The sequence below is a fragment of the Chrysemys picta genome, chromosome 1 (assembly GCF_011386835.1).
Source record: "Chrysemys picta bellii isolate R12L10 chromosome 1, ASM1138683v2, whole genome shotgun sequence".
In the NCBI taxonomy this organism is placed as follows: domain Eukaryota; kingdom Metazoa; phylum Chordata; order Testudines; family Emydidae; genus Chrysemys; species Chrysemys picta.
The window spans coordinates 334,266,692-334,280,951 of NC_088791.1; the positions used below are offsets into that span (position 1 = coordinate 334,266,692).

General features: G+C 45.4%; 2 protein-coding genes across 24 annotated transcripts in view; both read left to right on the plus strand.

Moving 5' to 3' along the window:
* Positions 1 to 14,260, plus strand: part of DLG2 (discs large MAGUK scaffold protein 2) — a 1,449,438-nt gene that overhangs the window by 1,293,502 nt on the left and 141,676 nt on the right. The window lies entirely within an intron of this gene.
* LOC135980941 (uncharacterized) lies at positions 1,248 to 3,520 on the plus strand. The gene is made up of 2 exons (XM_065581724.1): positions 1,248 to 1,956; positions 2,951 to 3,520. Exons 1-2 carry the CDS (start codon positions 1,380 to 1,382, stop codon positions 3,424 to 3,426), a joined length of 1,053 nt encoding a protein of 350 aa, XP_065437796.1. The 5' UTR covers positions 1,248 to 1,379; the 3' UTR covers positions 3,427 to 3,520.

Here is a 14,260-nt window from a genome sequence, read left to right on the forward strand (position 1 = left end):
TATGGCCTCTGTTACACAGGCAGTCTGGTGCGATGATCACAATGTTCCCTGTTGGCTTTGGAATCGAAAACATGTCCTACTCATTTTGGCACTCACTGCTGTTAGCATTGCGGTTGTCTCAGCAAGCTTGGGTTTCAGCCCCCCAGAGGGAAACAAGAGCAAGACTAAAGGTCATGATAACTGAAATGAAAGAAATACTTTAAAACAGTACCCAAGTGCAATGTATTGTGGGCAACGGTATGCAAATCAAAATGTAAATAAGGTTGACAGGCCTTCCAGCCTTAAAAGTTGCCAAAGGGCTTCTTTCATTCTGTAGTCCTTTCTGCCTTTCATAAGTGTGGTACAGCTGTTCCCTCCGCCGGCAATGACACTGACCTCTCGGGGGAAGGGCAGACACGAAAGTCACAGAGATTCTTAGCAGCTGTCACTTCTGTAATGGCTTCTTTTAGTTGTATTTCTTAATGATACTTTTGGGGGGAAAAATTTGTTGACGTATGTCTTTATTGTGGTAGAGAAAAATTAGAATGCTAATGGAGCCACAATGATTTTCATCACAAGTAACCAGCTACCACTCTGTTAACCCTTAGGAGACTGGCCACTTCACGGGGAGATATAAACGGAGGGTGATTTATATACAAGCATCTAGCGATGCCACTGTAGACTGCTGTGATGGGGGAAAGGGATAATCTGTGGCCCTGCCTGGAGTGAATCCTTCCTACCCCCTCTGGCTTGGAACCTCCTTTTCCCCCTAGCAATCCCTCCCACCGAAACTCCCCTTGCAGCCATGGTGTCCCTTCCCTCAGCCCAGGCAACAGCAGCAGATGGCAATGTGCGCTGGTGAATGGCAGCTTTCTGGCATGGAGTCAGAGGCTCTGGCATGGAGCAGTAAGCCAGCTGCTGACACAGGTAGCTGGGAAACAGTGTGGCTGGCTGCCTCCTGGGGCTTTTTCAAAGGGTGACAGTAGGGACTAGAAGAAGGCTAAGGCCTGGTCTACACTAGGCGTTTATGTCGAAGTTAGCGCCGTTAAATCGAATTAACCCTGCACCCGTCCACACTGCGATGCTATTTAGTTCGACATAGAGGTCTCTTTAATTCGACTTCTGTACTCCTCCCCGACGAGGGGAGTAGCGCTAAATTCGACATGGCCATGTCGAATTAGGCTAGGTGTGGATGGAAATCGACGCTAATAGCTCCGGGAGCTATCCCACAGTGCACCACTCTGTTGACGCTCTGGACAGCAGTGCGAGCTCGGATGCTCTGACCAGCCACACAGGAAAAGCCCCGGGAAAATTTGAATTTGAATTCCTTTTCCTGTCTGGCCAGTTTGAATCTCATTTCCTGTCTGGACATCGTGGCGAGCACAGCAGCACTGGCAACGATGCAGAGCTCTCCAGCAGTGATGGCCATGCAGTCTGTGAATAGAAAGAGAGCCCCAGCATGGACTGATCGTGAAGTCTTGGATCTCATCGCTGTGTGGGGCGATGAGTCCGTGCTTTCCGAGCTGCGATCCAAAAGAAGGAATGCAAAGATCTACGAGAAGATCTCTAAAGACATGGCAGAGAGAGGATACAGCCGGGATGCAACGCAGTGCCGCGTGAAAATCAAGGAGCTGAGACAAGGCTACCAGAAGACCAAAGAGGCAAACGGACGCTCCGGATCCCATCCCCAGACATCCCGTTTCTACGAGGCACTGCATTCCATCCTCGGTGCTGCCGCCACCACTACCCCACCAGTGACCGTGGACTCTGAGGATGGGATACTGTCCACGGCCGGTTCCTCAGACATGTTAGGGGACGGGGAAGATGAGGAAGGAGATGAGGAGGGCGAGGCAGTTGGCAGCTCTCACAACGCTGATTTCCCCGACAGCCAGGATCTCTTCATCACCCTTACAGAGATCCCCTACGAAGCGTCCCCAGCCATTACCCCGGACACAGAATCTGGTGAAGGATCAGCCAGTAAGTGTTGTAAACATCTAAACATTTATTTTTAACAAAACAGGAATATTAACAATTAAAAGAATGGGTTGTTCATGATTAGTGTGCCCTAGGCGCTTAACGGTTTAGTAAGGGGCAGTGCAAGTTTTGAAAAGAAATCTAGCAATGTCCGGTTTTCAGTGATTGTCCTGCACAAGCCGCTCTACTGTGTATTCCCTGCTACTGCAGCTACAGTAAAATGCGGTCTATATGTGCGGGGATAGAGCAGTAATCCTCCTGGGACATCTCGATGAAGCTCTCCTGGAGGTAACTTGAAAGCCGTTGCATGAGGTTCTTGGGGAGAGCGGCCTTATTGGGTCCTCCGAAGTACGACACGTTGCCGCGCCACGAGATTATCAGGTACTCGGGGATCATTGCTCTGCACAGCAGGGCGGCATACGGCCCTGGTCTTTGGAGGCTTTCCCGGAGCATTCTCTCTTTGTCGCTCTCGGAGATCCTCATCAGGGTGATGTCGGCCATGGTGACCTGCTTTTAATTAGGTAGGGGAATGTTAGTGTTGGGACTGCTTTCCCGTTCCTTTACAGAACTGTCACCGCTGGTTTGCAGCCACGCGGTGGAGGCGGGAGAGGGGCAGCCGAAAGGGATCGTTCCCGGGGACAGCCGCGAGGGGGTGGGACAGGGGCAGAGTTCCCGCTTGCCGGATTGCTGGCAGCAGGGACTGACATTGATTTAAATGTGAAATGAGGCCAGTGGTAATATAAAAGTTTTAAACTGCCACAAGTGTACGGCTTACCATGTCTGCCTGCAACAGAAATTCCGTTGTGCTGCCTCGCTTCTCAAATGTGCTGTTCAAGACCCCAGGCACAGAATGCGAAGGCCGAGAATTCGACCTTGTGCTGAGTGCGCATGTGAAAGGTGCTGTGCATGGTCTTGTTCACAGAGAAAGACTATGTTCTTTGTTCACAACTACATTTATCTTTCAGAGGAATTCACTCCCTTTTTCCCATTTCCACAGCCCCGTCTGCGACTGTCTCACAACCTAGCCTGGAATCACACTCCCAGAGGCTAGCGCGGATTAGGCGTAGGAAGAAGAGGACACGGGAGGACATGTTCTCTGAGCTTATGGCCTCTTCCCAAGCCCAGGCAGCACAGCAGACCCAGTGGCGGGAGAACTTGACCCGAATGCACCAAGCCAACATGGATCGGGAGGAGAGGTGGCGGCAGGAAGACCAGCAGGCGACTCTAACGCTGCTTGGACTACTGAGGGAGCAAACGGACACACTCCGGCGCCTTGTGGATGTTCTGCAGGAACGGAGGCAGGAGGACAGAGCCCCGCTGCAGTCCATCTCTAACCGCCCTCCCCCGCCACCAAGTCCCATACCCACCTCACCCAAAGTGCAAAGAAGGAGAGGCGGCAGAGTCCCTGCTAACTCTCACTCCACCCCTGCAGAGAGCTCTAGTAGCAGAAGGCTCTCATTTCCCAAAATTTGAAAAGTTCTTTCCTTCCCGCCTGACACAAGCCCACGTCCAAGTTTCACCTCCCAATGCCATGTGTAGTTGATAATAAAAAATTCGTTTCTGTTAACTACTGTTTCAATCATGTTCTTTTGGAGGAGGAGGGGAAAGGGGGTTGGAAATTGGACAGGACAGTCTCCTTTGGCAGGGTACATAGTCGGGGGCAGGCACAGCAGCAGGGCACATACACAGTGCAGTGATGCAGTGACTAGTTGCCCCGGTTAGTCTGGGAGGTTGTTTTGATGTAATGTTGGGGGGGGTGGGTTGCTCTGTGACTTTGTGGCGGGGGAGGGCAGTTACAGATCTTAAGCGCCGGTCCTTAGACAGGATCACAGAGCCACACAGCATGGGATCTGTAACCGTCCTCCCCCTGCCACAAAGTCAAATAGACCTCCCATACACACAGTCCCGATCAGGAGGGGTGACAGGCTCCGTTGAAACAAGCATCCCACCGCAGCGGAGCCTGTCAATCCTTGAGTTTAGAAGCTGCATTCGCATCACAACACTAGACCCGCCCCGCACCACAGTCTGCGTCCCAGTTTTAAAAAATTCCCGCTAAAACAGTATTAAAGAAAACGGTGTGCTTTAACAAAGTAGAACTATTTTTATTTCGACACCTGTGTTGGAGGGGGGGTGAAGGGGGTATGTAACTGGATAGGATAGTCAACATTACCTGGGTAAAGAAACGGGGGCAGGTTTAGCTTCTCAGTACACAAACTATAAAATCACAGGTTACCCTGCTCACTCAGGAACTTTGCTTTCAAAGCCTCCCGGATGCACAGCGCTTCCCGCTGGTCTCTTCTAATCGCCCGGCTGTCTGGCTGTGAGTAATCACCAGCCAGGCTATTTTCCTCAACCTCCCACCCCGCCATAAAGGTCTCCCCCTTGCTCTCACAGAGATTGTGGAGCACACAGCAAGCTGCTATAACAATGGGGATATTGGTTTCGCTGAGATCACAGCGAGTCAGTAAGCTTCTCCATCTCCCCTTGAGACGGCCAAAAGCACACTCCACCACCATTCTGCACTTGCTCAGCCGGTAGTTGAAGAGTTCTTTTTCAGTGTCCAGGGCGCCAGTATAGGGCTTCATGAGCCAGGGCATTAGCGGGTAGGCTGGGTCCCCGAGGATGACTATAGGCATCTCCACATCCCCAACAGTTATTTTGTGGTCCGGGAAGTAAATACCTTGTTGCAGCCGTCTAAACAGACCAGAGTTCCTGAAAACACGAGCGTCATGAACCTTGCCCGGCCATCCCACGTAGATGTTGGTAAAACGTCCCCTGTGGTCCACCAGTGCTTGCAGCACCATGGAAAAGTATCCCTTTCGGTTAATGTACTGGGTGGCCTGGTGGTCCGGTGCCAGGATAGGGATGTGAGTTCCATCTATGGCCCCACCGCAGTTTGGGAATCCCATCGCTGCGAAGCCATCTATGATCGCCTCCACGTTTCCCAGGGTCACTACCTTTGGCAGCAGTACATCAACGATTGCCTTCGCTACTTGCATCACAACAACCCCCACGGTAGATTTGCCCACCCCAAACTGGTTCGCGACTGACCGGTAGCTGTCTGGCGTTGCAAGCTTCCACAGGGCTATGGCCACTCGCTTCTGTACACTCAGTGCAGCTCGCAACCGGGTGTCACTGCGCTTCAGGGCAGGGGACAGCAACTCACAAAGTTCCAGGAAAGTTCCCTTCCGCATGCGAAAGTTTCGCAGCCACTGGGATTCATCCCAGACCTGCAGTACTATGCGGTCCCACCACTCAGTGCTTGTTTCCCGTGCCCAGAATCGCCGTTCCACGGCATCAACATGACCCATTGCCACTGTGATGTCCTCGGCGCTGGGTCGCCTGCTTTCTGACAGGTCTGTGCTACTCTCAGACTTCAGGACATCACCGCGGTGCCGTAGCCTCCTTGCCTGACTTTTCTGCATCTGCCTCAGGGAAACCTTTATGATAAGCTGCGAGACGTTGAGAGCGGCCACAACTGCAGCGATGGTCGCAGCGGGCTCCATGCTCGGAGTACAGTGGCGTCCGCGCTGTCAATGACTGGAAAAGCGCGCGAACTGTTTTCCCGCCGGCGCTTTCAGGGAGGGAGGGCGGGAGTGATGGACGGATGACGACAGTTTCCCAAAAGCACCCTCGACTCATTTTGTTACCCAGAAGGCATTGCCGGCTACACCCAGAATTCCAATGGGCAGAGGGGACTGCGGGAACTGTGGGATAGCTGACCACAGTGCACCGCTTCGAATGTCGACGCTATCACCGTTAGTGTGGACGCACAAAGTCGAATTACTGTCCTTAGTGTGGACACACACGTTCGACTTTGCAATATCGATTACAAAAATTCGATGCAAGTAAAATCGAACTACTCTCGTAGTGTAGACAAGGCCTAAGAGGGGTGAGACAAAGTCATTGTTAAGAGGAGAAGTAGTAGGGCTGTGCTGGGATAGAGCACAGGCCACAGGACAGTTATACTTGTTCTCAGCCCCTTAGTGAGGATCCATGGGGCTGTGGGGCAGTTTAACATTGATTAATATAGCTTTGAAAAGATCTTCCTTTTTTTTTTTCCTGTTGGTCTAATCCATTTTATTTCAATTTATGACCAAATAAAACCCGGATATCCACAACCATGCAGTGGGATAAGTTTTAAAACACACCCAGGCAGAAATATAACCTGCATTCTCTAGTTCAGTAATAGAGCAGCAGTTGGAGCCATTTAACTTCAAAGGGTGCTAGTCTCCCTTTAGTAGTGCTCTTTGTAATACCGTTGTGCCTGCTGTAACAACAGAGCCATGTGTAATGCCTCTAGTACGCTGACTTTTGTCTCGCCCTTTCCATGCAAAATCTTCATTGTCAGGTGTGGAGTTTTTAGAGCCTGCAGGAGCTAGACGTCTGAAAACAGAAATAGTTTGCTTCACTGATAATGTCTGGTAATGTGCAAAATCTCATTAAAATCCGTTCAGACATTCCTGTTCCATACCGAGTTAATAACACATGAAAGTTGCATTGGGCCTATAATTAGAATCACTTTTTAAAAATATAAATTGTGCCATGATATTCAATTGGAAGCTAGCTTATAAAAGATTTAAGGCTGAGATGCAGTTAGATTATAACCACCTGTAATGTATCCTCTAAGCTTTGAACAGTCTGCTCTTCCCAGGTTTCTGTTGTTCTTTAAATTAATAAAATAGTATAGTTTTATCTTCATTAATATTTAATGTTACATAAAAAATTCAACCAAGTCCACTTGATCTATCAGGCTTTCTCTTTATCCAAAAGAGATGTTGTTTTAATAACCTTTATTCACTTTAATTCTACTGTGTTTTTACTTATGCCTTCATGTAGTCAACTGTATTAGAAGTAAATGGCCTTATGAAAAGGAAAGTATAAAGTAATGATGGTGGAAAATTATGCCTTGAATCATCACAGTCAATCACTAATTGATGAAATACCTGAGCTGATAATGAAGAGACAATGAAACCAAATCAGCCCAGTATCTGGCAGAAGTTGGAAAATCAGAGAAACCTGCCTAGTGCTCTACAAAGTGTGAGGCAAGGTTGAGGGGAGTTTTTGGAGAGGTGAAGCAAATGGGTGGGACTCAGAAGGAGATGGAGGATTACTTACTCCTTGCACCTGGGCTGGTGTGCAGGACACATCAAAATGAGCCCAGACAGCTGCAGCTGAGGTGATGAACAGCAGGTTAAAGCCAAGAAGTGGGATCTGTGGCTCAGAGTTCATTGGGATCCATGGAAATAGTAGCCTAAGGTGTATTGACCTGGCATCTGTGAGCCACTGGTGAGGTGTTGTGGAACATGGTCTTGATTGCAGGATATGTAGAAGGGATGCTGCAAGGGGCTAGGTCAGATTTGGAGAAGGAAGGATATTGAAGCACTAGTGAGCTACGGGGCAGGCGTCAAGGAGAGCTAACAAGGTCTCCAGCACTAGAGCCGGCTTATGAGGAAGGAGTTCTGCTTCACTTTTGCAGCATATCCACACTAAAGGGCTACTTTGTTCAGAAAACATTACCAAAGGCAGCAACAGGAGCTGCACCCTGAAATGAGAAAGATACAAGCACTTAAAGGGGAGGAATGTGATTGTAACCCTTTGATGAAGGATGCTATGCTGTAAAAATACAGAATATTATTTAGAAGTAGAATGAACTAGATGGAGCTTGTAGCTTTCTGTTGTTCCTGAGAGTTACTAGGTTTACTTCTTCTACAGGCAAGAGCACTGAACAGTTACAAGACACTCTGGTTTAAGCTGTGAAGCTTAACTCACGCTTTTGCATGACGATTTTGTATCTGACAGGTGACTTTTGTTACTGCTTCCTAATGTTAGAGGATCAGAAATTTTCCATCTGTTGCAAGGCCAGTTTCATTAGTAGAGTGATAGACACAAGAGGCATGGGAGTCAGCCGTCTTCCCTCGTCCTGGTCTGCAACTCTATATTATCTCTGATGCTGGCCTTCAGTTCACCTACATTCTCCTTATGCCTTTCAGATCCTGGAAGATTATCATTACTTTGTCACCTTGCCTGTAGCCCAGAAGGGAAGATGTGCTCCTTCCTAAGAAGTTGCTATCTGTGTTGTTTCAGAAATATGTGCACTTGCAACTTCATCCACAGCCCTTGCCTCCCTCCTCCCCCGCATGCAACAGCGGGGAGAACTTCCACTACGTGCATTGCAAGTCAAAAGTAACCTCTCTCAGAATGAATCAGTAAGTCACCCCAGAGAGCAGTCTACAGTGAGCTATACCAATATACCAGTCCTTTGGTGGCAATCAGGGAACAGTGGAGACATGCTGGCCTAATATGTTATCCCTTTAATCTCTACATCAAGAGTCAGCATATTACCTATTCATTTGGAGGTGAGTGAGCTCCACAGTAAGTTTAAGTAAGGAAGACTGAGAACTATCATAAGAGTTTCATTGCAGGCGAACACTAAAATTGGTTTATGTCTCAACGGCTCAGAGCAACATGCAAGGGAACAGAGAGATACTGTTCTACGGTAAATGCCACTACAGTCAGATTGGATTGGGTGTCTCTGGTCTTGGGTGGATTAGTGCAAATTAATTTCACATTAACCTGTTGAAGACCATGAATGCCCATTGGGTTATAGGGAATTCAGTTAACTGCAATAACCATATTTTTGTGCTAGGTGCAGGAACACAAAAAACATGTTTCTATGGATATTAAAGATTTTACAGCTTATGGGTCACAGACACTAATGATCTTCACAGACCACAGATGAAATATTATAATTTATTTTAAGTCTAGTTTCCATAATTTTTGTCCTTTACCAAGGGCTTGAATGACTTTCACATGCAGAGCCCTCCTCGTTTCATACTGCACTTTTTTTTTGTTGCTCATCTTAATTTTACTCATTCGTGTTTTATTTTAAATATTTTTGATCTCAAAAAGTTTGTTTTACTCTCTGTCATGGTTGTAGGGCTGGCTGTACATGTTCCCTCTTCTGATCTCTCTGAGTGCACCCACCTCAGAGAGCAGGTGTGGCCCTTATCTGTCTCTGGGTAGAATCCCATGATTTCTCCCAGTCTTAAGCAAGGACCTGGGAATGCTGTCCTTTGTATTCTGCTGCAGGTCTGACTGAGTTTTGGGGACATGTGTTTCCTCCCTTCCGGGATCTGTGACCAGTAATGTTGACCAGCAGCCTTCTTCAAACAAATTATTTCTGTTTTGCAAATGGGACAAAGCATTAGAGGAAAGACAATTTATGAACAACCTGTATGCATGTCTATCTTACCTAAAAGTATGAGCATCCCATGCTGGTGACTTAGGCAGACTTAACTTCTTCATTCGCCCCTCTGTAAGTCAGTCTAGGACTCCACCTGCTCATACATGAATGCCAATGTAAACCCTGTAAAAAGCCCTTTGTTATCCAAGAGGCTTCTTCAAATGCTGGTGGGCTCTGGCCCCTCTTGGTCAAACAATCTCCATAGGCTTTCTGGGGATGGAGCCAGAGTCATTGGAGCTAATACTTCTTGCAGCATCCCTTAACCACCCTTAATTGGAAGCTGTTAGCTGAGCATCTTGAGCCATCTCCTCCTTCCTGCCTGGACTATCCCAGAGGGTCACCTCTTGGGAAGCAGTTAATCAAAGATATTCCTACAGAAACCACCCTGCTCCAGTCGGGCCAACATACAGTAGTAACAAAATATTAGAGTGTCCCTGTGTTTATCCCACTCTCTGAAAAGGAAAAGCCAATCTGGGGAGGGGGGGGGGAGTACAAACTGTGCCAGTGTCAAGCAAACCACAAGGCCAATCTGCAGATAGAAACAACAGTAGAATCTCGCTCATCTGAAACTCAGAAGGCCACACTGAAAATGGATTTGGGGGTCAGCTGTCTAAGGGAGCCCAGACCCCTGAGGTTGTGCTGCAGTGCTGAGGGAGGGCCAGTGTGGAACAAGTCCTTGTGGCTGAATTCCCTCTCATGGCACTCAGTATTGTCTGGAAGTGGGACTACGGCAATGCTCGTGCTCCTACCCACCCCTGGGACCCCCAATCTGCAAATGTCACAAATCCATGCTGAACCCTCCAATTAGTGGTGCTCAACCTGCTGATGGAGTATTCTTTAATCCCTTCATCCTATTTCTTCGCGTGTTTGCTAGACCACAAAATTCAGTAACTTGCAGTGTTTCTCTCCATCTCTGTGCTACCATCATGGCGATCTTTCAGTCTACAAAGAATACATGAAGGGCCAGATTCTACAGCTATTCCATTTGTGCTCCCATTGACTTCTGGGCTCTTACATTGGTGGTTCACACTGAATATCTTGTATGTAGGGGTGCAAATCCTGTTGAGTTTAGAAACTGAGAAATCACACCAACCAGGACACATGCTAGCATGGGAATCTTGCGTTGCCCAAACACATCTAAGCAGATCAAAGCATAAAAATGAAACCCATAAATCTCAAAATGAACTTTGTACCCCTAGCATCCCAAATCAGTGTATAGTGTCAAAAGACAGAGAGAGCTACATCTTCAATGTGTGGATTTAGCCACTTGGCTGTCATGATTGTTAATGGAAACCAGGGGCCCAGCACACAAGTTGAAAATTAACCCAAGGGTTTATTGGCTAATAAAACAGTCTTGAAAACTGTCTGATTCATTTCTGATGGTGGTTAAATCAGGAGTGACTCCATGGAATAGAGTTACTCCAGAACAAAACCAGAATTTAAGCATGAGGAGAATCAGGCCCCTTTTATCTCCTATTTAACACACATCTTCCTTTTAAAACATTGCAATACAATAATAAACTGCAGTGGAATGAAAACAAAGCACTCACTTGCCCCAGAGAATGAAGTGCTGGTCTCCAGAGAAAGGTTGCGAGGTTGTCATTCCTGTTGTGTGATACTTGTCAAAATCATGACAGTATGAATTAAACCTATGCAACAAGTGGGAAGCTGTCAGCATTTCCGTCTTCTCTAAAGCATGTACATCTTCCCTTTGGTCTTGTCAGTAACTCTGGCTGCACTTCAGGGAGAGAGGAGATGTCTACCGCTTAGTGTTCGATTCCTCCTGGACTTTTTAGCCTGATCTGCATGCCTGGCACTCCCAAAATTCCCATTAAAATCAATGGGAGACTGCAGGCATAGTCCCTGAATGATTTTTAGCATATTTTTCATTTTAATGATATGCACATTCCTAGAAACTTGGCACCTGTTTTTGGAGTAATGATGCATATTCAGATATCGCTGCTCTGGAAGGTCATAATACAAAGGTGGCAAAGGGATCCGACCCCATAAAAGGTGAGAGTGGAGTTCAAGTCGTTCATCAGCAGAACCCCAAAATTAAATTTTTGTGTATTCCACCAATGCTTCTTCATTGTTCTACTTTTATATAATCCCAGACTCAGATTAATAAACACTTCGGCGCATCCATACCATAAAATACAGCCATGGCCATTAAAAAATGGCCAACTGCATTACATAGCTATCTTAGTTTTTGCGTCCTCTGTATATTCAATGCATTCCTTATAATAGGTTTACAGCGGTACATATTAATTTTAGGGAGCTACAAGGGATCATGGCATGCCCTGAGGCGACAGTGTGTATTGCATTACATTTGTCAAGCTTATATATAGCATCCTCTACTGTAATCTCTCCATTACATGTTTTTGAGTTAGTCCTTTTAATCAGGGAGCCATGGCAGAATGGTATAAATCTCTGGCTGCTTCCAATATTGTATATAAGACCTTTTAGTTCAGGGCAGTGTATCTGTGGCAAGTTTATCTCCCATTTTTCCACCTGTTCTTCCTTTTGTGGGGGCTGTATGGGACTTCACCCAGTTTTATTTTAAGACTGGATGGTTTATATTTGAGCATCGAACCCACCGTTTGATCAAACCTTGTTTTCAGTTCTGTGTCGGGAGTGGGTATTGTAAAATGTTGTTGTTTGACAGATCATCACAGTTGACAGCAAAGAGAAGGAGAAAAAGGGAAGAGCTGTTTACCGAGCTAGCCTGGTCTCAAAGCCATGGGGAGAGCTCTTTATGGAATAGTTTAATGTAAGCAAAACACTGTTAGTTACAATAGCAACATAGGTTGGCCCAGCTACATATATGCATGTTCATTTTCATTATAGTTTTATGAAACATGGATGCTTCTTCTTATGTACCTTCTGATTGCTGTGTTTTTATAAGCCTACCAGGCTACCCTGTTATGTATATAATTATGTCAGGAAGGGGTTTTTGGTATATTTTGCTACTATTTCATTTTCTGCTTAGTTGATATTTCTAGAAGAGATTTATATTTTTACTGCAGGCTACAGCTTTTATGTTGGTTTATGGAATTAATGGAATCATGTTGGCATCCCCCCTCCTCATTTTCAGAAGGAACATAATTTCCAAGTATCAGGGGGTAGCAATGTTACTCTGTATCTACAAAAACAACAAGGAGTCTGGTGGCACCTTAAAGACTAACAGATTTATTTGGGCATAAGCTTTCGTGGGTAAAAACCTCACTTCTTCGGATGAGGTTTTTACCCACGAAAGCTTATGCCCAGATAAATCTGTTAGTCTTTAAGGTGCCACCAGACTCCTTGTTGTTTTCATAATTTCCAAGTCTTTTCTAAGAGTCCCACTCTGATCTCACACACTCTGAGCAGATCAGATTTTCACACAACACAAATGAAAGACTGACAGTTAGTGAGTTAGTTGTTTAAAGCAGTGGCTCTCAACCTTTCCAGAGTACTGTACCCTTTTCAGGAGTCTGATTTGTCTTGAATATCCCCAATTTTCACACACTTAAAAATGACTTGCTTACAAAATCAGACATAAAAATACAAAAGGGTCACAGCACATTACTATTGAAACATTGCTGACTTTCTCATTTTACCACATAATTATAAAATAAATCAATTGGAATATAAAGTACTTACATTTCAGTGTATAGTATATAAAGCAGTGTAAACAAGTCATTTTATGAAATTTTAGTTTAAACTGACTTCGCTAGTGCTTTTTATGTAGCTGGTTGTAAAACTAGGTAAATATCTAGGTGAGTTGATGTGCCCCCTGGAAGACCTCTGCCTATCCACAGGGATATGCATACCCCCGGTTGAGAACCACTGGTTTAAATCATAGGCTACTCTGAAAAGTCATTTTAGAGTTTTAGGCCCCAATTTAACACTGTTACTCCAGTTTTACTTTGAAATGAACATAGGTAGGATTGTTCTACAGTCTCAGATTTGTTTTTGAAGAAGTCCATTGAAAGCTCCATTGTAGTTATTAGGAATTTTCATTGCTTTTCTCTAATCATAATTGTATTGGGTTATTAGACCTGGATTAAACTGAAGGAAATATTTTGGGGAAATTCTATGGCCAGTGTAATACAGGTGAGACTAGATGATTGCAACGGTCCCTTCTGGTCTTGGAATCTATTAATTGTTTACCTTCAAATTGGGTGTGAAAAATCAATTTGGTACCCTTTATTTTTCTCCCAACACCATAAGAACATAAGAATGGCCGTACTGTGTCAGACCAAAGGTCCATCTAGCCCAGTATCCTGTCTACCGACAGTGGCCAATGCCAGATGCCCCCAGAGGGAGTGAACCTAACAGGTAATGATCAAGTGATCTCTCTCCTGCCATCCATCACCTCTCTCTGACAAACAGAGTCTAGGGACACCATTCCTTACCCATCGTGGCTAATAGCCATTAATGGACTTAACCTCCATGAATTTATCCAGTTCTCTTTTAAACGCTGTTATAGTCATCCAATACATTTGCAAGAGGAAATGAGCTTTTTGAGTGTTATAATGGCTGAACTGTGTTGGTCAAGTTATACAATCCGATGCAACCCCATAATGCTTCGGATACCTCAAAAGCTGTCACCACCATCTCTTCTCCTAGTGCCAGTGCATAGTTTTCTGAGATACAATAAATAGTATGGCTGCATCATCATTAACAAGATGAGGACAATCAGCATTTTGTGCTCAGCTCCCAAAGAAACAGAATTACTCTTGGAAAAGAACAATGGAGATATCGAATAATAATAATTATAATAAAAAGTTTCCTTTTGGCAATGGAGTTTTGAAGGGGAATTCTGAAAAGTAAATAAATGATTAAGATTCTCTATAGCTACCCTGAAATAATTAAATAGTAACATAAAGTAGCTTGAATATTAATATAAAAGGTTTGGTTTTTTGCAATGCCTCGCATAAATATTTGTTGAAGAAAAAGGTGAAAGGAAGCCTGCTTAACACTGAAGAAAGGTTAGCTTGTGCCTAAAACACTGGAGATAGTTTTAAACAATCCTGCACTCTATAAAACTCTAACTCCTATAAAGCTATCAAGGTTAAA

What these genes read in the sequence shown, in the direction of transcription:
- LOC135980941 (XM_065581724.1), top strand. Translation starts at nt 1,380, where the DNA reads ATGCAGAGCTCTCCAGCAGTGATGGCCATGCAGTCTGTGAATAGAAAG. An exon ending in ATCTGGTGAAGGATCAGCCA is followed by an intron (nt 1,957 to 2,950) that starts GTAAGTGTTGTA and finishes CCATTTCCACAG; the next exon opens with CCCCGTCTGCGACTGTCTCA.